Source organism: Mus pahari, chromosome 3 (assembly GCF_900095145.1).
Source record: "Mus pahari chromosome 3, PAHARI_EIJ_v1.1, whole genome shotgun sequence".
In the NCBI taxonomy this organism is placed as follows: Eukaryota; Metazoa; Chordata; class Mammalia; order Rodentia; family Muridae; genus Mus; species Mus pahari.
Genome location: NC_034592.1, coordinates 9131174 through 9157599, shown reverse-complemented (window position 1 = coordinate 9157599; position 26426 = coordinate 9131174). Strand labels below are relative to the sequence as shown.

General features: G+C 38.1%; 1 protein-coding gene across 1 annotated transcript in view; it reads right to left on the bottom strand.

Moving 5' to 3' along the window:
• Gpr158 (G protein-coupled receptor 158) overlaps positions 1 to 26426 on the bottom strand; it is a 409577-nt gene that overhangs the window by 48953 nt on the left and 334198 nt on the right. The window contains exon 6 of the mRNA XM_021194755.2: positions 15404 to 15513. Within this exon, the coding sequence (XP_021050414.1) occupies positions 15404 to 15513 (110 nt within the window). The remainder of the gene's footprint in view (positions 1 to 15403; positions 15514 to 26426) is intronic.

The following is a 26426-nucleotide window of genomic DNA, read 5'->3' as shown; positions in this document are numbered from 1 at the left end:
TATTTTATTTTATTTTTGAGACAGAGTTTCTCTGTGTAACCCTGGCTGTTCTGGATCTCACTCTCTAGACCAGGCTGGCCTCAAACTCAGAAATCTGCCTGCCTCTGCCTCTGCCTCCCAAGTGCTGACATTAAAGGTATAGCACACAACCCAACATGGGTGGATATCTTAAGGAAAAGAATTTTTAATCTTTTCAGTCTATCCAGACTAAAATGTGAAAGAAAATAACAGTTTGTATTTTCTTTTCTTACTAAAGACAATTTTGATATATTGTAGTAGACCTAATGGTTTGCTTTCTCAGTCTCTATAAGAGAACTTACAGAAAAGATGGCTATCAGCCTACTAGGGAACCACAGAAAGACGACACTTGTACGTGTGTGTGTGTGTGTGTGTGTGTGTGTGTGTGTGTGTGTGTGTGTGTAAAATCAGGCTATTTAACAAGTGTGCTTGCATTAGTAAAGAGCATTTCCATACAAACACTTTCTTATGTTATTAGTCTCATACTGAAGAAGTTTTAACAAGCAATATTTTTTAACTTGAAATTAATCTTGTGTTTATCTAAGTCTTAATCCTCAGTAAAATACACAGGAGTCATGAACTAGCAGAAAGAGCATGCATTCATAAACAATCTTGGTGTGAATATGTAACAACTGCTGGGGTTAGTAATGCTTCCAGCTGATCAGGGGTTATTGATGTTGACACAGAAGATCTTTCATTGGTAGCTAATGAAGCTTTTAGAAATTCCTTATAAAGTGCCACTGTGGCTGCTCTTTAGATATTGACTTGTTTATACTTTCTGTTGTTGCTTGATTTACAGTTCCGTATAGCAAATTCACTGTAACAAATACTCGTCTATTAAAATGCAAGTTAATTCCTCTATTGAAGATATAATACATTTTAGAGCAAAATCTAGAAATGTGTGAACAGATAAGAAGATGAAAACCATCTACACTTTCACTAGTTATGTAAAAACACTATCAGAGCTTGGGTGAATTTAATCCCCTATGCATTCACATTTTATAAAATTATTTAAAGTCTCTCTTGACTTCTTCATTTGTAATATTATGAACACTGCCATAAATACTCTGTTTTTATAGATGGCATGATCACTGGTAGCTCGCAATGTTCTATTTTTTTTATGTAACTATTTTTAGTTAATATTTTAATGACTATAATATTTAAAGATTATGTATATTCCAAATGCTGCCCCTCCAAGACCCCCACTCACAGAGTCCCTACCACCATCCCCATCTCCTCTGAGAAGGTGCCCCTACTAGGTATTCCCCCACCTTGGCACATCCAATGACTATTCTTATGGCTAAATCTGTGGGTATAGCTTTGATTCTGAATTTAGATTTTGGATATACACTTAATTTTGATATTACATTTCAGACATACCTGTAACACTGATTTTATATTTCAGCAAGTAAAAATCACTAAGTTTTTCTCTAGTTTTTGAATATATATGATAAAATATACTTGGATTGTACTTGCATTTCCTTTAGTGTGGTCACAGGTATCTTGCCTGAGTGGACATCTGCTTTCCTGGCAATTACATATTTTAGCAAAAATTCTTTCCAGTTAAAAAACAGTATACTAGAATTTATTTTCTCTGCTTTAATTACTGCTTTTTTGAACATTTTCTATGAATAAAGGTCAGTTGCATATTAACTTTGGAAAAGTGTATGTATGTTTAGTTCTCATCTTAAAAATTAGGTTGTGCTTTAATTGCTGAATTATAATTTCTTTTGTTTTCTGGATTCCAGACGTTTATAACAAACATTATTTCAAATATTTTCTCTCATTCTTAGGTGTTCTTTTTACTTTGTTTATAGTGTTCTCTGAGGCACAAACATAGTGGGAGTGATGATGTTTGAGGGTATATGTGCATATGTACCTATCCACAGAGGCCAGAGATTTATAGCAGGCTGTCCTCTTCAATCACTGCTAACTTTACTTGCTGAGAAAGATTGTCCTTTCATAATACCCTTGCATGACAGGATGGGGAAGATTTGCCTTCTCAGTACCTACTTTGGAAAACAGTTATTGAATAAAAAGATTCCATTTTTTTATTCTTCCACAGGGAATGTACTTCCAAAGGAAGTGTTAAATAGTCCAACTTTATGTCAATATTTTGTGCAACAGTCATTAGAAATAAGTAATTTCCTTGATCTATCACTTATCATTATATGGATGACATTTTGTTGACTGATTAAGATAAAAAATGTTTTAGACAATATGTTTAAGAAAATACAAAGAATTCTGCCATAATGGGGGTTACAGATTTCTTCAGAAAAAAAAAATGGAAAGAAGAGATTCACTAAATTACTTAGGCTATAAAATTAGTCAACAAAAATTTCAACCACTAAATGTACAGATCCATATGGAGCAATTGCAAACTCACCGATTTTCAAAAATTGATAGAGATATTAACTGGCTGAGGCCTACGATTGGATTAAACATATAGGAATTAAGTAATTTGTTTCAAACATTACAAAGAGATTCAAATTTACACAGTACAAAATGTTTAACAGTTGAAGCTGAAAAAATAAGAGTTAACTCTTATAGAACAAAAACTGCAAGATGCATGTGTGGATTAAATTGATCCCAGTTCATAAATTTTTTTAATGTTGATGAAAAAGGAACATCAGCAGCTGAAAAACTGCTATCAAAAAACTGAGGAACTAGGGTTAACCAAAATACTATAAGGATGTGCTGACATTAGAATGAAATCCTGCAATAATTTTAAGATGGGGATGTCATTATGCTTATTTATCTACAGGGAATGAAAAATGTACCAAAATTTTTTTATCAACAAAATTTATAAAAATTAGACCCGACCAGGGAAAACCTCTTACCAATTGAGACATGAATGTCTTCACAAAACAACTAGCCCAGGTGATTCACTGTCACAGATTGTCTCAGTTACTGACTTCTCCAAACTATGCAACCAAATCAATTTTAAAAGGGCTAGCCCAACTGATTGGTCACACACACACACTGGACAACACATACACTGGACAGACAACACAGACCCTGGATAGACACAAAGACTGGGCAACAAATGCTACAGCTAGCTTTTTCCAGATTAACCATTTTTCCTGCTTGGGCCCCAAAGAGAAATTCTTTGCCCCAGTTTACCAGAAAACAATTATAAGACCATTAACCCAAGTTGGGATGGATGGTTTTGGTCGTTGTATACGTTATGGTTGTTATCCTCTAGGATGGTAGGTTGTTATTGGCTATGATCAGGGATTAATAAAAATCTAAAACTGTTTTGTTTAGTTATTGTGTAGTGATAGAAATTTTATGTTATTTTGTTTAATTGTTGTACACTGATAAGAACTTAAGGTTTAAACATTTGTTTGAATAAATGTTTTGTTTGAATATTGATAGAAATTTAAGACTGTTTTGTCAGACTATATTGTACATAAATCGTTTCTTTAAAATGTGATATAAAGTTCTAGTTCTTACAATTATTTATATTATGTATAGATTGTTAATATTAGAAAAAAAGACAATATTTTAAACAGAAAGGGAGATAGGAAGTGAGAATTTCTAGTTTCATTGGAGACTCGGTTGTAGCCTGTGATGTTTTTCTGGAAATTGTCTTATAAGAGGATGTTTTGCTGAAGCAGACCTGTGTTTTTCTGGAAGCTGCCTGGTGAAAGGGCACATGATGTTTTGCTGGAATAGATGTTTAAGAGGACATGTGATGTTTGGAAGAGTATGTTTATAATCCAATAGACAGTCAATCATGTTGTTGAATTGGTTTGCTTTGCAACTCTTTGCTGGTCTTCATTAGGTTTTGCTGATGCTGGACTTCACTAACAGTGATCTTGCATTGGTTTGCCTTGCTTTTTTGGCTGATCTTCATTTGTCATGACTTCATAGAGAGAAATGCTCCAAAGAATTACAAGTGGTATTTTGGCTGCTTCTTACCACTTCTTCAGACTCATGCCAATTAGCAGAGCATTACAGTTTCTTCTGGATTGAGCCACTGCCACTGATTAATGTTTGGTGTTCGCTGAGTGAACTGAACTGCCATTGTTGATTTGAGTGAACTGGACTACTGACAATGGAGATTGGAGTCACCCAAAAGAACTATTTCTAAACCAGTCCACAACCCACATAACGTTTCTTTTTCTCTACCTCAGTTGGGTAGCGAGATAGAAGGGAGGTCAAAGTGTTAAAAAAAAAAAAACATAATTAAAGTAGGTTTTGAAAAATCTGAGCCTATAGAGATTCATATGGCCATTCCTGTTGTTTACATGGATGCTGGAGATCCAAACTCAGGTCTTCATGTTTATGTAGCAAGCACTTTACCTACAGACCCATCTGCCTAGCTTTCCAAAAACTTACAAATTTGAAGTTCAATATTTTTCTTATTGCTTATGCTTTTGCTATCAACCCAACAATATTAATGACTATGCCCATATGTCCTCCTAAGTGTCATATAAAGTTACTTCTTACTTTTGGATATTTCAGTCACTTGGAATTAATTATTGTACATGGTGTCAAGTAGAGGTATAACTTCATTCTTTTATGGGGTTATCCTTCTGTCTCACACATAGATTATTAATTTTCCAGTAGCATTATTATAAGGACTCTCTCCATTTCATTATCTTTCCCCATTCATAAAATATTGGTTGATAATTTAGCTTCAATCTCTCACTTCTATTTCACTGATCTGTTTTTTTATTCTAACACTGCATTCCGTCATTGCTATTGACTTAGAGAAAATTCTTTAAAGGATTTTTTCTGTTAAAAATATGTGTATACGTGCTTTGCTGAATATGTATCTGTGTACCATGTGCATGCAGCGCCCAACGAGGCCAGAAGTGACCATCAGACAGCTGATCCCTGGAACGGAATTTATAGATGATTGAGAATTGCCAAGTGGGTGCTGGGATTTGAGGCCAGGTCTTCTAGGGAAAGTGGCCAACATTCAAAATCTGTGAACCCTCTCTCCAGCTCCTTTGAAAAGAGCACTGACATGCACAAAAATGGACTTTTTTTGTTTTGTTTTGCAAGATTGGTTTGTTCATTTGTTGAATTTTGCATTTCTATAGGGAGTTTAGGATCAGTTTGTTAAATTCTTTTTAAACAAACAAAGGGTACCTGGGATATTTGATAGAGATTGAACTTAGTGAGAGATGTATTGGCATCTTAACAGTGCTAAATTTTCAAAACAACTAATATGACCATCTCTCCATTTATTTGAATCTTAGTTTCTTACAATGGTGCATTATAGTTTCCATACATCTCCTTGCAGTACTACCCAAATTTATTTCTGCAAACTTACATTATCCTACTTTAATATGAATTTTCTTCTTGCTTTGAGGTTCTGTTTGTTTATTGGTTATGTGTAGACATAGAATTGATTTTGTAAATTGAACTTGCCTCCTTTAACATTGGCGACTCATTTATTAGTTCTGAGAGCCTCTCTCAGTAAACTTTAAGGTTTTTTTTGTTTATTTGTTTTGTTTTGTTTTGTTTAAACAGAGAACTATGCCATCTGCAGTAGATATAGTTTTACTTCTTCCCTCCTACTATGAAACGATTATTTCTTTCTGTGGCCTATGTGTCCAGGTAACACTTTCAAAAAACATTGACTAGAAATGGGAAATGCCTGCATCTTTCTCTCACTCCAGGCCTTAAGAGGTAACTATTCAGTCTTCTACTGTTAAACATAATATCAGCTGTAAGGTTTTGTAGATGACATTATCTCTCTGAATTTTCTTAATGTCTCTACTTTGTTCAGTAGTTTTATCATGATGGTATGCTGGATTTTGTCAAAGTGTTTTCCATTTGTTGAGATGAACATGTTTTGTCCTATATTATTCTGATGCACTAACTCTAATTAACTCTATTAACTCTTTATATATTGACACACTCTTGAATTGCTGGGCTAGATTCTGAATCATGGTCTATAATATTTTTTTTGAATCTGAGTTCTGTTGAAAAAACTTTATTAAGGTTTTCTTTTTTCTGTCTTCATAAGGTATTTTGGTTAGTTTTTTTTTCCTTTCTTATGATATTGTTATTATTTGTAATTAAAGTTATATTAGTAGTCTCAGTATGAGTTGGGAATATTGCCTGGTCTCCTATTTTTAGAGTGATCCGTGAAGAACTGGTGTGAAATTTGTGATGTAATTTATTATCAAAGCTATAGAGTTTCTGGATTTCTTTTCACTAGAAAACTCTTTCAACCATTAATAAAATGCTTTTTATTATTGCAGTTCTGCTGAGGCTTTCTGCTTTCTCTCTAGTCACTACCAGGTTGTGACTGATTGTGGATGTCAGATTGTATATTCAAGAGAATCCAGAATAGTGATACTCAAAGTATTGAGTTTTCTGTAGGTACAGTTCTATCACTTCTGTTTGACATGAGCCAGTTGTGTGTGACAGGTAGCTGGAAGACAGGTGAGCCACTGATGCAGCAGAATGGTCACAGGTATATCTACTCACATGAGCCCTGAGGCTCTGCTTCTGGGTTTAGGTGATATCACAGGTGACAACAGTGTGCAGGAATGGAGGCAGACAGCTTGCAGGAGCACTGTTGCCCTTTCACTTTTAAGGAAGCCTGTGGCTTCTCCTATTTTTGCTTCATGGAATAAATTGACCTAGCTTCACACTCACATTGTTTTTACTTTATATGAGAGAGAGAGAGAGAGAGAGAGAGAGAGAGAGAGAGAGAGAGAGAGAGAGATCTACTCAAGGATATTAATATATGGACATATCATATAAATGTGAACAAGGAACATTAGGGTAATAACAGTATTTGAAAGCTATGGTATGAGATTACCAATTCTGAATTACCAATGTTTTGTTATTGTTATTATTATTGTTGTTGTTTTAAAGCAACTCAAACACAAATATATGTACAGTTATACAGCAAGTTGAAAGTAGGTAATGAAAACTCATATTTTACATAAGGCACATGCCATTAAACCATATTTAAATATGAGGCTCTTTACTGAGACCTAGGCATAAAATATTCATGCTATCATTAGATATTAGAGCACATGTAAAATATTTTAGAAATAGAAGTCAAACATGTAAGGATGTTAGTGTAAGTTTTATAAAGTACATTTTGAAGTTTCATTCAGCAGAGCAAGTGGAACATCTGAACCAGACAACATAAGCAAAGCTTGAAGTCTCATTGGCTTTTAAGGAAACCTGCATTTCTGTCTTAGTCACACCTAACAGCATATCTGAAAGGAATAACAATCAAGGCTAACTTCACTCTCCTTTCCATTTTCATTCAAAAGGTACTTCCTCACAGATGTTCAGGATTCTGAGTATGTACTCTAGTTATTAGAAAGCACCTTTTGTCAACATTCATAAACTGCCCAAGTCTCTTACTTCATAAGCCAAGACACAAGTGAACATATTAATTTATAAACAGGGCATTTCAAGATGACACTCCTTGAGGTTTCCCCAAATGACCTATATTCATCACCACAACTAACAGCATTGGCAAATCTGCTGGGTATCTTCAGTGTGTTGGATAGGTAGTGTCTAAGTAGTACCTGGAGGAGGCAGAGTGGAAAGAATGAGCAGAGATGAATATATTGTACCTTATGGGACATTTTACAATTACAGAGCACCTCTATGAAGTTTAGAGGCTTGTTATCATGGCCACTGAGGAGCCATTCATTCATTACAGATCATGGTGTGCAACGTCACAAGCAATGTGGTTTCAGGAGTATCCCAGACAGATTACAAATATTCCAAGAAAGGGTAGATGAGAGCAGAGACAAGAGAGAAGGAATGACCTGTTCAGATCTAAGGTCCACAAAGGCTTCCTCCCTTCCTTTAGGTGATTCTGAGTCTATGGTCTATTGCTCAAAATACAGGGTATGCAGAGCTCTGGTGTATAGACACACACAGTTTCTGAGGGTTGGCTTGAATCTGAGTAGCCTGTGCCCTAGCGTGGGTCCCTGGTGCTTGCCACTCCAATGTTTTCAACTAGCGAACTTATGAAGTAAACTTCTAAATTCTGAGTCAGCAAAGATGCAAGACCAACAAGCATTGTACAGTTCGCTATACAAACAAGCTCCCACCCACCCCAAAAGTCTTTTGAGTCCTATTTATACTCCCACCAAACATCTTGTGTCCTCCATGGGTCTTGTCTCACCACGTGTCTTGACATAGCATGTGAGTGTGGCTCACATCAGGTAAGTCTAAGCTCAGCTGACATCACTCTGCCAATCATCCCGACTCCATGGAAGTGGCAAGAAGCCACAGCACACCACCAGAAGTCTTTGGTACATTTCTCTCTATGGAGTTCTGACAAAAGGACCTCAACTACATAATGTAAGGTGAACCAACACATGTGTGTCCTTTTCAAAGAATCCTTCATCACATGTCCTTTCACTTGTGCTTGCTTTAGTAGAACATCCTTTCACCTGTGTCTGTTTCAGTGAAACACTCCTTCACATGTTTGCCCCAGCAAAACACCCTCTGACAGACACAACTGACTTTCCAACGACTCCTAAAGTTTCCACTTCAGATGTTTACATTATGATTCACAACAGTAGCAAAATTGCAGTTATGGAGTTACAACAAAAATCATTTTATAGTTGAAGAGTCATAACAATATAAGGAACTATATTAAAGGGTTGCAGCATTAGAAATGCCGAGAATGACTGGCCTAGAGAGAAACTAAGGCTGTTGGATAATGAGCTATGAAGCAGTAAAAGACAGACTGAAGTCCTTTAAAAACTGTTTTTCCAATTTTCCAAGAAGCCAGGTTTAGAGTTCTGTTTTCCTTAAGCATGCCACTTTTCTAGAAGACATCTAATTTCTTTCTCAATGTATGGGGGGGGGGGAGGGCATGGTAAAAGGCTTCTATAACTTTCTGTTTATCCATAGCAACATTCTTGGGCTTTTGAGGTTGTTTAGCTTCCTGTTCATGTGCACCAATGAAAATGTTCCATGTGGACGGGCATGGTGGCGCTCGCCTTTAATCCCAGCACTTGGGAGGCAGAGGCAGGGGGATTTCTGAGTTTGAGGCCAGCCTGTTCTACAGAGTGAGTTCCAGGACAGCCAGGGCAATACAGAGAAACCCTGTCCTGAAAAACAAAAACAAAAACAACAACAACAACAACAGAAAATGTCCCATGTGAACCCCTTGGACATGACTTTGTAGCCTTGATATGGTTTGAATACGACAGAGCATATTTCCTAAAAGTCTATGTGCTGGAAAATTGGTCCCTCCAAAGGCAATGTCCTAAGTGTGGAACATTAAAGTCTGGGTCTGGTGTGTGAGCCCTAGGATTATTGTGTTTACAGCTTTCTGGGATGGAGCATTTATAGATTAACTCAGTTCTCTTGGGATGCCTAAGTTAGTTGCTGCCTCCTCCTTCTTCTCCTCCTTCCCATCCTCTTTCTCTTCTTCCTTCTCTTCTTTTTCCCAAAAAGGTGTTATTTCCTTCTCCTCCTCTTCATCCTCTTCATCTTCAGCCTATTCTTCTTCATTTTATTCCTCCTCAACAAGGTCTTGTTGTCTAACCCAAGCTTATTTTGAACACACCAATTTCTTACCAAAGCCTGCTGTGAACTGGGGTCCATGACCTGGACCATTATGCTTGGCATCTGAGTACCTTTTTGAGCACAGACATGACTGGTCTCTAGTAGCACTCACTTCTTAATTTGTAATGAAACTTGATGTCCTTAATGGCCAGAGATACCGTTACACTATTTGAATATGCAGGCTTCAAAACTGTGAAACTTTTTCTTTATAAAGTTAGCCTAACTTCAGTGTTTTGGTTTTTTTTATAGCAACAAACTATATTGTAAGCAGACATTAAATATAAAAGGTAAATACAAGAAGAGTTGCAGGAGAAACCTGTGGAGAGTCACAGATACTTGCATAGCCACCCAGCACTGACAGTTGTTTCTTGAGTGAGGAATGAACTACAACACCCCACTCAGTGTGCTTTTAGGGAAGACGGGTGTATATTTACCAATAAAGTGAAATAATCATCCTTCAGACATCTGTGTAAAGGCCTATTTAAAATTCTCTGCTACTGAAGATGGTTACAAATTATGCTAAACGAGCCAACCTTGACTACATTCGGGCACAGTCCCTGAGGTTTCCACAAGATTGCTTTCCTTTTCCTTTAATAATTTAAGGTACATAACTATAAGTTATTATCCAAAGGATACATAAAAAACAGGCATAAATATCACCCACCCACTCACTTCTTAAATTTTACTCAGAAACAAACTCATACATAAAAAATAAGCCTTCCTACAAACTAAATATTTGCTGCTACAGAGCACAGTACAGAAAACTGCTCTGGGTTTTAAAGGAAGCAGAATAGTGAAGAACACATGAACACTCTTAGAGACAGACCTAAGGTCAAAGCCAGGGGAGGGCTTTTCACAGCTTGATCAAATCCTTATTTTAAACAGCACAGAAAGGCCCTTTTTTTCTATTAGCAAAAGGCTAATGTATTTTCAAGAACATTATAGGGCTTAACAATTCTTTTAGCATTGTTTTAAATTTTCTAACCCCGGTCACCTAAAATATCTCCTTGCTTTGCCTCCTGAAGACATGCTTAGCCTTTCTGAGCCGAGATATTTCCTTTCCCATTTTCTAGTTGTTTGCTTGCCTGTTTTGAGACAGAGTCTTACCCTGTTGTCCAGAATAGCTTCAAACTTTTTCTGTAGGCTGACCTCAAACTCATGATCCCCCTGCGTCATCCTCCTGAGTGCTATCAGCTTATCCAAATTGCATAAACAACTAAGAAAAACTAGCTCTGTAGAAGTGCTGGCTGCGGTTTTAGATCCACCTTGACTCATTCATGGACCAAGACAAGTGTGTCTATGGTCAGGTGAAGAATTCTCTTTTTAATAAATGATTATTCTTTGATTTTTAGTTACTTCAATTCTTCTAAGCTAGGTAAAACTGGCTCCCTTCCTTTTCTCCTTCCCCATCCCCTTACTTTCTTTCTGTTTTTTTCTAAAGAATAAAGAATTTCATGTTCAAATAAATTGCATTGCATGGATGGGTTGCCAATAATTGTCATCAGTAGAAAATTCAAGCAAGTCATAAAAATAGTTAAAATTTCATCTGGGGTTAGGAGTATAATTGAAGTGATAGGGTCTGTGACTAGGATATGTGAGGTTCCATGCTCATTTCCCAACTCCACAAATTAAACAGATGGATAAATGGCTGGTAGGTGGATAGATGGCCATCTACTCTGTATTACTGCAGATGCAAATAATTCCAAACATCATACATGGCCCAACCCTCCTCCCAGGAGAGACCATTCTGCCTCTACTCTACTTCTACTCAATCCTGTGTTGCAGTGTTAATAGCCTCAAATCTTACAATCCTATTCTGGATTGTTACGGTGTCTTTGGCTGTGTGGTGTTTCTCCATGGGAAAAGGCCATCAGAGAAAGAGAGATTTGGTAAAAAGTTCATTAGCCTTTAATTTCCCAGGACACAGTGTACTGACATGGTAAAGAGATAGACAGGAAGAACATGCCAATTGGTACACTCCTTTTCTTTTATAAAATAAAGAGGCCTTATGATTTCTTAGTGTTAGAAGCTAAACTGAGATCTAAATAAGCCCTCCTGAAACCCAGTTCCATGCCATTTCTAACTTCACACTATGTACACAGAAGGCATCCTCAGAGTCAACCTACACTAAAGGTGGTATTTCTAAAACAGAGGCAGTGAGATCTTGTTTCTTTTCCATGATTTTTCCCCAAGTATTTGGTGCTCCAGGTATTCTATAGACATGACAATCAACCAGCAAGAGAGCTGGTGACAGAAAAGTGCTTAGTCCTTAAGGAAAATGCTGAAATACAGCCTTTGGTCATTCTGGCATAGTCTATATGCAAAAAATCTACAAAGTCATTTCCTATTGTGTGATCCCTCACAATTGGCCTGGAATACTCTGCCTAGAGAAGTATTTTCTTTCTTTCCTTGTATTAAATAAATGAATCTAGATATGAAAATGAAGTTCTCATGAGACCAGGGATATGATGCTCAGAATATGCTGTCCACTCAGCCCAAAATATTTTGACCCTTAAGGTACTGGATATGGTGCTCCTGGGGCCTGGTTTTCTGCCTTTCGCTCTATTCTTATGTCCTTGCCAATATTGCGCCAATGTTTGAACCTTCAGCGTAATTTTCACATACTCAGTTTCTGTGGCTAAAATTCTCCCACCTGAGTTTTTCAAATTAGATGTCATCCTTACAGTTATACAGGTGAAGTACAAATTTATAGATGATGAATCTAATTCTTAGATGTTAAAATGGGATGGGTTTATTGCACAAGTAGATAACAGAAGAAATAAAATTCAAATTTAGAATTATTAATATTTGTGTCACTTCTCTCCCCTGCTTTGTAAGCAAGTCCTATCTTGACTCAAATCCAGTCAGAAAGAAAGCCTCTCCTGAAGCTCCATTCACTAAAACTACCTACCCTCCAACAAATACAGTCTATCAAACACAGTATTTCCACCATCCAACACAGCATATCAAATACGGCATTCTTACCAAGCAACACATACAGAGTATCAAATGTAATGTACCTTCCATCCAACAAATGCAGGACATCATAGAAGATGGGAGCTGTGCAGACTAGCTTCTGTCAAGTTGATACAAACTAGAGATATCTGTGAAGAGGGAGCCTCGGCTGAGGAATTGGATCCATCAGACTGGCATATGGGCATGTCTGCAGGGACACTGTCTTGACTGGTGATTGATATGGGAGAACCCAGCCCACTGTGCTCAGCACCAACCCTGGTTGGGCAGACCTGGATTGTATAAAACAAACATCTGCATGTATTCCAGGGAAGCAAGGCAGTAAGTAGCATCCCTTTATTGTTCCTGAATCTGCTCTTGGATTCCTGCCTTGTCTTCTCTGATGGAGGTGATGAGGAAGAAGGGTAAGCAAATCTAAGCAAATCCCCACCACTGCCCCTGGGTTGGTTTGGGTCACGGTGTTTTGCTGTAACCCTAGCGCAGGAAAACAGGGCTGGGCTGGCCAGTCCTACTTTTGGAGTGCTCACAGTTTTCTAGGAATGGTTTATGAATCAACAATTTAAATTTAAGCAATAAAGAAAAAAAAAACAGAATACAAGAGTAAAGCCATGAGATTCACACAGGACTAGAGTAATTTTGCTTATTAAATTAGACACAATATCTATCAGTTTTAAGCCTTTCGCAGTCATTCTTCACTGGCATAATTTCTAGAGACTCACAGAGGAAATAGCTTCCATTCCAGTCTTTAAAATAAGCAAAAGATGATTAAAGAAACCAGTTTCCCATATTCTAATTATTTCATATGTTCTCATGTTTGCTGTTGTCTCAGAACCAGTTAATATCCTCTTTAAATCAGTTCCTATTTCTTGTTTTAAAGCATTTTGAAGGGAAATTCATATTGTTACTAAAAAGAAAAAAACAGCCAAATACTTTCCATAAATAGATAGCAGCTATGGAAATTAACACAATAGAATAGAATGACAACTCCTAAGGACACAGCACTGAAGTGAACAGCTCCAAACCTGCAGCCTGGTCTGCCCCTTCCAAAGGAGATTAGCGGGGGTGTGACAGGTGTTAAGAAAAGCCTCGCTGCTCTAAACTAATTTTTTTTCTGGAAATAATCAGGAGGATTTGAAAAGGAACCTGAACAGAAATAATCTCACTTCATGAGCTGATGCTCTTTAACACTATCCTCAAAACATTTTCCTGCAAGCCAAAGTGTTATGTGTTCCAAGCACTTGGGTCACCATGAGTATCACATGGTAAACTGGGGAATATAAATGAACTGTAGGAAGCAGTTTAGAGATCTCAACTGACCTTTACTCATTCATTAATTCAATTATTCATTCATCTAATCTGGATTACTCTCAGCAATTAATTAGAAAGGAAGGGAGAGAAAGAGATGGAGGGAACCAGGAAGAGCAGAAGGTAAGGGAGATGGTTGATTTTGTGTAGAAGACATAATTTCAAAAGATTATAATAACAGAGATTAAACAAAACATAACACATATCATTAAAAGTACACCTGGCATGAGCCATACCTTGACTGAGAAATACTCACAGCCAGATGGTACCTAGAGTATATTCTATGGTCATCAGAATTGCCCTTGCTCATTAGTACCAGGGTTTCAGTCAGTGTCACCCTGCGGGCATTTTCCCTCCTTCCTCTTTGGCACAATTTCACTAAGGCTTTCCTTAAACTTGCAGATAAGAGGGATGGCAAAGCCAGGGATTTCCAGCCCCCACCCGAGCACTATGGACAGGTAGTTTATTTTATTTTCATATTTGGGTTGCCTTGAACTAACTGTAAGAGAACTTAAAGTATCTTCTATTTTTTCAAGGTTGCTAATCCCCAAATGGTAAAAGAAAAAAAAACTTTTAAGTATTTTCTTTTAATTCTTAATTAAAAATATATCATCTTCCCTCTTCCGTTTCATCCCTCAAACCCCTCTATAGCCCTCTAAATATAGGTATATGTTTGAAAATATGAACATGTAAGATATTCCTAAATATTTAAGTACAACCTGCTTAGTCTGTACATGTTACTTGAACAAAGATGACACCAATAGACATAGTGGCATGGAAAAAGGAATCGTACTGGTCTCCAATCCTAGACAAACGGCTACAGGCAACTAAATGGTTAGAGCAGGAGGATTAGTCTTCCCCAGGGAAGAGTCTCACAACTTTTAATCCAAAACCATTAAAAAATAACTTTATCTTGGAACATCAACAGGGTGATTTGTATTGTCTTTCTATTTTGATTTAACTAGTAAATACTGTTAACATCCCAACAGTGATTTCTCCCCTCCAAAATAAATCCATTTGTGAAAGATTCCCCTGAAGAACGCAACTAATATTTCTACAGGGTGTCTTTGTTATGTTCCTATTCTGTGATAAATCCATCACCAAAACACTTTGTGAAGTAAAGGTTTTATTCCATCTTACTCCTCCAGCAAACAGTCCAGCACTTAAGGAAGGCAGGGAGGATCTCAAGCAGATTGAGAACCCGGAGAGAAGAAATGAAACCGAGACCATGGAGGAGTGCTGCTTATGGGCATGCTCCTCATGGCTGGTTCTATCCCATGTGCTCAAATGTGGCACCACCCACAGTGAGCTGGGCTATGGCACATCAACCATTACTCAAGAAAATGTCCCCATAGACTTGCTTATGCACTAGTTCAATAAACAAAACTTTTGACTGGAGGTTCTTCCCAGATTGCTCCAGCTGCTGTCAAGTGAAGAAATAACCTGACCAGGATGTGTGAGATATACGTGTTTATTATTCCATCTTGCTATTTACATTGTTGAATAATGGCCAGCCCAGTTTACAACTATAAACAAGACAAGTTGGCTCCTCTGTGAGAATAAATAATGAAGAAACACAACATACCTGTGAAGCTTGAGGGTCACAGTTCCATAAACAGTCGCAAAACCAAGAAGACGAGCCCACCTTAGGAGAATACAACGAAATGTACTTGGCTCAAAGTACAGAATAACGACCTGTGGATGAGACAGAGAGTCCTTCAGCATCAACTGCTGCCCACAAAAGTCAGTACATCACAACTGGGTACTTATTATGAGTTGATTTTGACATAAGCATACATTCACTTAAATGGTTTCTTTTTTTTCCCCCTCATTTTTTCTTTTTATTAGATATTTTCTTTGTTTACATTTCAAATGCTATCCCAAAAGTTCCCAATACCCTCCCCCCACCCAGCTCTGTACTCACCCACTCCCACTACTTGGCCCTGGCCTTCCCCTGTGCTGGCTCATGTAAAGTTTACAAGACCAAGGGGCCTCTCTTCCCAATGTTGGCCAACTAGGGTATCTTCTGCTACATATGCAGCTAAAGACATGAGCTCTGGGGGTACTGGTTAGTTCATATTGTTGTTCTACCTATAGGGTTGCAGACCCATTCAGCTCCTTGGGTTCTTTCTCTAGCTCCTCCATTGGGGGCCCTGTGTTCCATCCAATAGATTACTATGAGCATTCATTTCTGTATTTGCCAGGCACTGACATAGCCTCATGAGACAGCTATATCAGGGTCCCTTCAGTGAAATCTTGCTGTCATATGCAATAGTGTCTGGGTTTGGTGGCTGATAATGGGATGGATCCCCGGGTGGGGTAGTCTCTGGATAGTCCATCCTTTCGTCTTAGCTCCAAATTTTGTCTCTGTAACTCCTTCTTAAATGTTCCCTTAACTCATTATTGAGGCTGAAGAACTACAGGAGTTCAATGAAACCTAAATCCTTAACATCTAATTTCATATTCTGATCACCTGTTTCCAAGTCTGTAGTATGCAAATTCTCTCTCTTTCTCTCTTCCCTCCCTCCCTCCCTCCCTCCCTCCTTCCCTCCCTCCNTCCCTCCCTCCCTCCCTCCCTCCCGCCTTCCTTCCTTCCTTCCTTCCTTCCTTCCTTCCTTCCTTCCTTCCTTCCTTCCTGAATTAATTTTTTACATCCCAATCACTGCTCCCCTTCCACAGGGCCCCTACTCCATCTCCTTCCCCCTCTCCTCTAAGAGGATGGTCCCCCTCCCTCTATTGCAGAGAGGGGCCTAGCATAACTGTTCTCTGGAAGACTCTACCCAGCAGCTAACTGAAACAATGAAGATACCCACAGTCAATTAGTGGATGGAGATTAGGGGACTCTTATGGAAGAGTTGGGGGGAAGGATTAAAGGCCCTGAAGAGCATAGAACTCCACAGGACGGCCAACCCCATCAACTAACCTGGACCCTTAGGAGCTCTGAGAGACTGTGCCACCAACCAAAGAGCATACATGGTCTGGACCAAGATGGCAGGAACATATGTAGCAGATATACAACTCAGTCTCCATGTGGGTCCCTAACAACTGGAGTAGGTGCTGTCCCTAAAGCTGTTGCTTGTCTGTGGAATCTGTTTCCCAGCAGGCCTGTCTTGTCTGGCATCAGTAGGAGAGAATGAGTCTAGTCCTGTCTCTTTTTTTGTCAACACAACCTTGCAGACTGGTTCTCTCTGCCATGCCCTACTATAGCTCTCCCATCCTACATGTCTAGCAAGGCCCTTCTCCTGTGTGAGATAACCCTGATAAGGTTTTCCATACTGGTCCTCTAATCAATCCTCCCACCACTAGGTCTTTCCTAGTTAACTCAGAACATGGGCCAGGGAATTCAGTCAGTCCTCACATATCATTTCAAGTTCAATAAACAGAAATCAAATACTCCTCCAGGCTGATGGGACCAATAAAAATTAGGCAAGAGGCACTTATGCCAAAGCGTTCATTAAGGAAACCCAGTAGCTACCGTAGACATCTATGCAGCTTCGGTGGGCCACAGAACAAGAGCCCAATTCTATGGGGGCAGTCAAAAGACTTGTACAAGACACTCTACTGCCTTCCATGACTCTGTTACATAGTTTTCAGCAAGTTCTTTTTGACAAATTCCTCTGACTCTGCCAGGGAGCCTTGGATAGTATTAAAGGATGAATGATGCTAAAAAGCAGAGACAATCAACTGGTATGAATTTATTATGAATTTATTCTGCTGAAGTCAGGACCATCATAACAGAAACTCTGCTGTTGGCCAAAAGCCTGTGTGTTCATCATTGACTTTTAAAACTGGAAACGTGTATTTCAGGTAGCAAGATTTCTCTTCAGCATTGCATAAATAAAGTCCTTCTCCCATGTGTCTGCAGAATAACACTGTAATTGTTTCCTGGTGTTTTGTAGTAAAAGTATTTGAGAAATAGAATTAATATTTTATAGAAAAGGGGAAGGAGCAAGACAAAAGCCTCAAGAAGACATTTTTTAAAAAGTAAAACTAGGAACATACTCAAGAAATCATTACACTGTGTGTTCTGGAATTCAACTGATAACTTTGACTCTATTCTCTCACTTATACAAAATTTATTGTTCATTTTCCAATTTAACATTTATATATGGATATGTGCCTGCATGTGTATGGAGAGAGGATATAATATACACATAAAGACTTCCCTTTAAGATTTATTAGAAAAAGATGTGAACTAAGAATAAAAGATATAAACATAGAACCAGTTAAAATTTCATAAATGCGTACTATAACTGTAGGCTCATTCATTTTAGAAATATTCTCCTTGCACATGAAAGCAACAGTAATTATGAGTTCTTCAAAGCAACTTTCATTCTTTAGTAAGGACTTGAAGCTGAACGAGGAAGAGGTAACTTGAGTCCAGAAGAAATCTGGATACATGAGTAAGGAATTGGGGGACTGCATGTGTTTCTTCTTATGTGGTGGGAAGCAAGTTAGAGATTAGAGACACCAGAGTGGAAATGCAAGAGCATATAAGTTTCAACTATTAGCACTAGAAACGTAGTTTTGAAACTATTTTGGCAGTCTGAATTTCTGGGGACACAGAGTTCTAAGTTATGAGGTAGCTCCCCACTGTATGGTAAGAGCTGATAGGGAATGGTCTAGGCAGAGGACAAGTGGTTAGATGATAATGCCTGGAGCAAAGAATATTCAGTAAACATAGGCTAATGTGAGTATGAAAGCTACTTTGTTTATTCTTTCTTGTTAAACCTAGAGTCATTCACTGCATGGTAATTACACCCATTGTTTCCACAAATGACTTTCTGTCCCCTCCAGCCCCTCTTCCTTTCAATTTCTGTCTTCACCTTTTGCCTATGTAGCTTTTCTATTTTATTTTAATCTCTGAACCAAAACTACAATCATAGATGAGCATGGGTCTTAGTCCATTCATGTACTTTACAAATAGAAAATGTTTACAATATTTTAAAAATCTATTTAGAGTTTTGCTTTTTAAAGAAAGTGTTATTTTGAAAATAAGCTAATTAAAAAATGAATTAGAGCTCACCATTGTTATTTTAATTGACATGTTTTATATTTATTTATTCAGAAAGGAATTAAGAAGCCACCAAAGCAAGTTAGATGTGGATTTGATCTTAAAGAAGATATAAATGCACAGAATAGATGTTAAATGTAAATGATAAAAATAATTGCATATACATAGTTACTGTTTAGATGCTAAATTGAGCATGTTTTGCATACCTAAGCTCATTTAATCCTCACAACACTTTTTAACTATAAGGACTTTTATAGAGGAGAAGTGAGCACAAGGAATGTATCCAGGATCTCAAAATTGGAAGTTTTGGTGACAGAATGCATGCAGGCACCTGAATGTAAGCACTCTGTTCATGGGTATAAGAGCTATCTAAACTCTCGAACTGGTATCTAAACTCTCTATTAGCGGGGAAGGGATTGGTGACATTAACCTGTGACCCTGAGGATGGAGTAAATAATGAGACTTCAACCTAGACACTTACTCATCACATCCTTCATGATTCAAATCCAGCTTGGTATCTATGACACTTCCCACTCCCACACAGCACCAGAATTTCACTTTATTTGTACATTATTTACTCTTATCAAATGCTAAGCTTCCTTCATTCTTGCAACAGCTCTGTTCTGAAGTAATTATTACTGTAACTCAGTTGCTTGATGTGTTGTCCTTGCTGGGATAAAATATATGCAACCAAGTTTAGCTATCTCATTCAAATTTGCAAGCAAGTTCCTGGTACATTACCTGCCAATAATTGGTAGCAGATGAATCTATTATATAATGTGTGTGTGTGTGTGTGTGTGTGTGTGATATTGATTTTTTTGTTTTTTGGTTTTTGGGATTTTTTGTTTTTTATTTATTTATTTATTTTCGAGACAGGGTTTCTCTGTGTAGCCCTGGCTGTCCTGGAACTCACTCTGTAGTCCAGGCTGGCCTCAAACTCAGAAATCTGCCTGCCTCTGCCTCCCAAGTGCTGGGATTAAAGATGTGCGTCACCACTGCCCGGCTAATAAATGATATTGAGAAAAGGAAGAAGTAATGGAGAATGAAATGCCTGCTTGTTCAATAAGTTGGGAGTGCAAGTTGGTACACTATAATGAGAAAAAAAACCCATATGAGTTTTTAAAATTTCATTGTCTTATAACATGTTAAATTTTGCATACTAACATATAATTTAACAAAACGATTATGAAACACACAGCCCTTCCCCAACTATTAGTTAATAACATTCAATAACAGATCTCTAAGAAAATTAATCTACTAAACTGAAAGACTTATGAATGATGATTCTACTGACATAAAACACATCTGTTGTGTTCATGGAGTAAAAATAATGATATTAATGTAACTTCTATGGCTTCAACATCTCCCCCTTCCCCAAATTCATTTTGAAATCATTGCCATTGTAAGAGCACCAAGAGGTGAGACCTTCAGAAAAATCACTATGCTATGAGAATCTTGCCCTCACAAATGAATTAAGGTCACACGGCAGCTGTGAGGTTGTGTGTAAAATGGGCTCTTGATAAAAAGGTGACTTTGGCCTGGTTTTTCTGTGTTTTGACAGTACTTGCCCTTTTATGATGTAACTCTAGTTGGCCTTGAAAGTGTATCATAGCTCAGAATGGTCTGAACTCGAGATTCTCCTGCCTCCTACTTCTTAAATGGTAAGATGGCAACATGTAATAAGTTTTGACTTTCAAGTCTGTTGGATTGAAATCCTACTCAGATGCTGAAAACAGCTAATAGTGTGAAAAAGAGAACCAGAAAGAAAACCAATTCAGTAGGCTTTTCAAAATTTCACAGAAGAAAAAAAAAATCTTTTGAATATAATATGTATTGTTAAAGGATAGTTACAACATTAGTAGCAGAAATACTATTGATGTTGGCTCAGCAAACAAAGTGACTGGTATTGCTTGAAGGTACATTGGTCAGAAGCCAGCACAGGCCAACAGCCTTTCTGGAGCTCCAGCAGTGTGATGCTCACGTTTTTAGGCTTATACTTTGGAGATCCGAGCACTTGTGTTAAACAGAAACTCTGCTTTCCTAATTAGCACATCAAGTGGCAGTTGCTTCAGCTCAGTGAAACAGGCTGTGAATTAAATTACCTTTATGGGTGAATGAAGTGTTACATGCTTTAGGATTGCTGTTAGCCAAGATTGTGAGGATAGTTTGGTTCATAAAAACATTACTAACAGATAGGAGATATAATAATGGCCATAAATTTTAAATTAATTATTTAAAGTTTCATTCAAACTCCAAAAAATAATATATAAAAGGAAGGTACTCAGTAAAGCTTTGCATTTACACAGTGACTGTGCATGAGACAGGGAGTGTTCTCATGCTCACACAGCCTCACAGCCATGGGCTGGGTCTTATTATTTTGTAGTTGGCTCCTGTTACTCCAAAATTATAAAAAGGAATAAATGGTGGGAATAGAAAACATAGACGTAACTTTAAAATTATAAAATACATGGGTGGTCACTGTGACAGCACACTAAAGGCATCTGGAAAGTTCTTTATAAATCCTCAATATCTCCAAAATACAAAAAGAAATTATAAACTAACAATAAAAACAATGGGATCCCAAACCCTTAGTAGTGATTGTATTTGCATCTTGGTAGAGTGTGTCAAATTAAGAAGAATCATTCAAATCCAGGTTATACATTCAGTGCAGTCTAAGACCCAAAGGTTTTCACTAAACAAGATAAAGATCTTTAAACATTTAGGTCACATCCAACTCTACTGAAGTGTTTCTAGCCAGCCAGTGTGGGAATCTTCCACCTAGCACTTCCTAACCTCATCAGCTCCTCCTCTCTGAAGCCATGCAAGAACCATAGTGACAAGCGAAAGAGACTACTATGGACCCTCAGCTTGGAAAGAGCACAGCAAAGTGGGATGGTCATGTGCTGGGATGAATGATAGAGAGGAGAGCGCTCCTTCCCGGTTTTTGTTTCCCAATTTCCCCACAAGGAAAGGCTGTTTATGGAAACAGCTCTACCTATCAAACAGAACAAACATATAAACACATGACTTTTTGTCTTGAACTTTCACAGCCTCAGATTCCAGGTTCAAAAGAAATGTTTTGGTCAAAAATCAATTATGGTAGGTAGTTTACAAGTGACAGTCACAACATCCTTCCCAATCTTGTTCTCTCAATGTGGGTGAATAGGGAAAAGATTTTTCTGGAGTTACATTTAGTGGAAAATATAGCCAGCAAACAGTATGCATGAAGTGCCAGATTTGTTACTAGATATGCTTAAAATTTATGTGCATGTGTGTGTCTACAGATACACATATATGAATGGAAATGAAAGTATATCTGACTATCACCCTAGATATAACAACTTCATTTTATTCCACAAATAAGACAAAAGCATAAATGGTGCACAGAGAATATATTTGATTATTTATTCCACTTAAGATGTTCACTCAAAGATTATGTATTTCTTAGTCATCAGGGAAAAATTCATTGAAAACCTGGAACTTTGTGTCTGCTTCTTGGGTTCCTTTTGGATGTTGTTTCATACTAACTGCCAGTTCCCCTGAGAGAAATGCACTCTAGTAAAGAGGACAGAAAATCAATGATCAAGTTTATAATTCACTTTTTAAATAAGAAAACATGATAATTTCTAAAATTTGAAGTTGGGCATTAGTTTAAAATGAGTAATGTGCACCAAGAAAGCATTAGAGACTTCTAATGCTGAGCCAGTGAAGTCACTCTCTGCAAGCCTTGATAACATATGTTCAATGCTAGGACTCACATGATGGAGAGTTAAACAAGTCACATGTGTTGTTCTTTCATCTCCACACTCAAGCTATGGAATGTGTATCTTCCACCTAAAATACATGTTATACACACATAAACACACACACATATTATACACATATACACACACTTATATACACATATATATATATATATACACATATATACATATGCATATATATACATATGCACATATTGTGCACACACACTCACACATATAAACACATATACATAAGAAAGTATACTTTTGTATCATATTGCTTTGTAACAGTATTCTTTGTCTTATTGGTCTTTTGCTAATATATTATGGTTTTAGATTCTATGTTTCTGAGTTTTTCTCTCTCCTCTTTCTGTGTGAGAAAGATATTCTTTCTTTAATTGGTTCTTGTAGCTTGTTAGTGTTTTATTATTTACTTGTTTGTTTTTTTAAAAGAGAGAAGAACGGGTATGGAGTTGGGTGGCCGGGGATGTGGAGAGGAACTGGAGTAGGGAAAAATATAACCAGTTTTAATGAACTTTTCTCATCTGGGCTGATGTCATTCCCTCCACAAGCCAAATATCATATAACAAAATCCCTAATAACTAGAAAACTCAAAATGGGGCTTCTAGAGATCCCTGAACTAATTTCTTTCCTTTTGTTTCCTCTTTGAGGATGACTAACTAACAGCAATCAACCTCTCTAAATGACGATACAACCACACACCCTTTTTGGAGTTGTTGCCCAGGGTTGTCCAAGAAACCCTCAAAACACCCAACTTATTGCTGTTGCCCTTGGTTGCATCCCAGAGATACATGTCTGTATTCATGAAGACACCATCCTCTGTAGTAACATTTTTGAGTCATTTTAATCCCTGGGAGTAAGGATGTGGGGATGCTGACTGGCCACTGCAGCTGACCATGATTTGGCCTGTGCTCTAGCATAAACATGATTTTGCCAGCTGCAGATAATTTCTGCAATTGTGTAATGTTTGGAATTCTGGAAATTTTTCATAGGGTATATAAATTCGAGAGCCCAGAGACACAGGGGTGTGTGGTTGTATCATCATTTAGAGAGGTTGATTGCTGTTAGTTAGTCCTGCTCAAAGAGGAAACAAAAGGAAAGAAATTAGATCCAGGGATCTCTATCTTGTGATCCTCCCTTTTCCCTTCCATCTCTCCAAAGATGGAGTGAAAGGGTAGGGGGAGGAAAATAAGGGGTGGGAAACAGAAGAACCCACAAAGTAGCAAAAAGTTTCAATGCAGTTGTATACAGGGGCCACTCAGCTGGAACTGACCTCAACACCCACTACTTGAGAACTGATTTTCATGTTGCCAGAAGTCACCATGCCAGCTTCTAAAGGAAAGCGAAGCAACCACAGGACTACCTAACTATTGTGCCTATGAACCCCATCAATGTACAGCATATCACATTAACCCTTAGGTGCAGTAGTGGACTGAGTATCATGGCAGTTACCAACAGTTCTCTACTTAGAGTTAAGACTCACTCAACAAATGGGAGGTCATGTCTGGTACTGCAAACCTACTCAGTGCTAGAGAAGAATCTGCTAGCTAGAGGAGAAATCACTAACTTACCAGTCCAACATAATTCCTACTAACAAACTATAAGCATCTTCCTTATACCCAGAAATAAATGTAGTTTTCATCGCTCACTGAAAAAAAAAACAACTTGTCTTTGCATGAGACAGAGACTAGTCCAGGAAACTATGATTACTCAAAATTCAGAATTGTAGAGCCCAGTGTCCATGGATACATCTACAAAATACTCTCACAGTGAAGGTTCAGGAAATAGGGGTCAGGGGTCATGCAGGTTATAAAAGCCAGAGGATCAGGGAGTTTGCTATGGCATTGTGACTTCTAGTAATGGCATAAGCTACACACAAGTCTCATAAGCATGACCTCCCAAATATGAGGTAAACAAAGTAGACATGAATGTGCCTGCCAAAGTGTATCAAGACAAGCCCATTAAGCTCAATCCTACACAAAAAAAACTGTAGAAACTGAGGTAAATTATGAATGGAAGAGGTAGTCCTCTCAGGGAAGAGAGCACACCAGCTGGTGCGCCAGGGCCAAATAGTCATTGCTGAAAACACACATACAAGTAATATTTGTGCCTTGATTGATTTATATTTAGGAACACACACACACATCTCTGTGTGTGAGTGTGTGTGTGTGTGTGTGTGTGTGTGTGTGTGTGTGTGTATGCATGTAATAACAATTATGTGCATAGGAAAAAGGCCATGAACTTGAAGATGCATGAGGAGGAGTATATGGGAGGGTGTGGAGAGGAAAGAAAAGGGGAGAAATGCTGTAATTGTAATCCTAAAAATAAAATTAAAAAAATATATTGTATGAATTTATCAGTAAGAAAAAAGCACTACTTTATAACAATGTAAATTTCACAAATACATGTGTAACTGAATTTGCATATATATATTTCTATACCTATCTTGACAGGCCATTGTGTTGACAGTGATACACTGGTCATACTCGTTATGCCTTCACAATCAGTGGTGTGCATATTATCAGAGAAAAATTTAAAGCAGTGTTGATTGTCAGTGCTCACCAGATGGTAAATAATGTATTTATTGCATGATATTGTTGAATAAGTGTAAGACTGTGGGGAGCAGGTATGACCAAGCCCTGTGATCCCTGTTTACCAAGAACCTGAGCCTCTGATCCTGTGCTGTCCGCCTATGCTGCCCACCTGTGCTGTCCACCTGATGAGTCACTGGCCTCCCTGGCTGAACTCTGACCAAATCCAGGAGAGGGGGGANGGATTAGGTCAGNGGACTGATNAAAACAGGATGTGCCCCAGGGGGAGGGAGGAGAAGGCTGTTTTGAAAGAGCTGTTTTGGAAGGGAGTTTAGTTGGAGAAAGCAGTTGGAGAAAGCAGTTGGGAAAAAGCTGTTTGGGAGAAAGCTGTTTGAGAATGCTGTGGGAAAATGCTGTCTGAGAATGCTGTTTGGGAAAGCTGTTGGAGAAAGAAGATTGAGAAACCTTCCTTGGTGTTTGTGTCATTTTTTTCCCATCTTTGCCAGTTGGAGTTCAGGGTTTACAGCATCTGGTGGCCTATATGGGGAATCTGAACAGGGCATCTGGTGAAGAAAGAAGAAAAGAAGAAAAGAAGAAAAGACCAAGAATGAAGCAGAAAAAAAGGAAAAGCAGAAGCCAGGCGGAAGGAACAGGAAGATTAGAAGCTGTTCATTTGGCTAAGAAGAAAGAAGAAGAAGAAGTTAGAAAAACGAAAGGCAGAAACTTCAGAACTCGTGTAAAAGTGAAGAAGTAAGAACTAATCTAGCACTAGGAAGAGGCTCCCTGGTGGAGGGACGAAGAGGATCCCAGTATAGGGATGAAATTAAGCTCCCGGTTTATGGGACAAATTTAGGATCCCTGTATAGGGAAGAAATTAGCCCTAGGAAGAGGATCCAAGTGGAGGGACAAAGAGGTTCCCGGAATAGGGGCAAGTTAAAAGTGAAGAAGTAAAAATTAATCTAGCGCAAGGAAGAGCCTCCCCGGTGGAGAGACGAAATTAAGCTCCTGGGTTATGGGACAGAGTCAAAGGTCCCGGCACAGGAATGAAGTTGAGCAAGGTTCAGAGTTAGGCTCCCAGTATAGGGCCAAGTTAAAAGTGAAGATCTAGCTCTAGGAAGAGGCTTCCTAGTGTAGGGATAGAGTTAGGAAAGTCTAGCCTCTAAAAGGGACAGAAAAGGAGGTTATGTCTCAACATAGTGATCAGCAGAAAAGACAGGAGGCTAAAAGGAGAGTACTGATGAGAGTACTAATCAAGGGTTGGCTGCAGCTATTTTACAAGCTGGTCAACAAGGTCAAGGA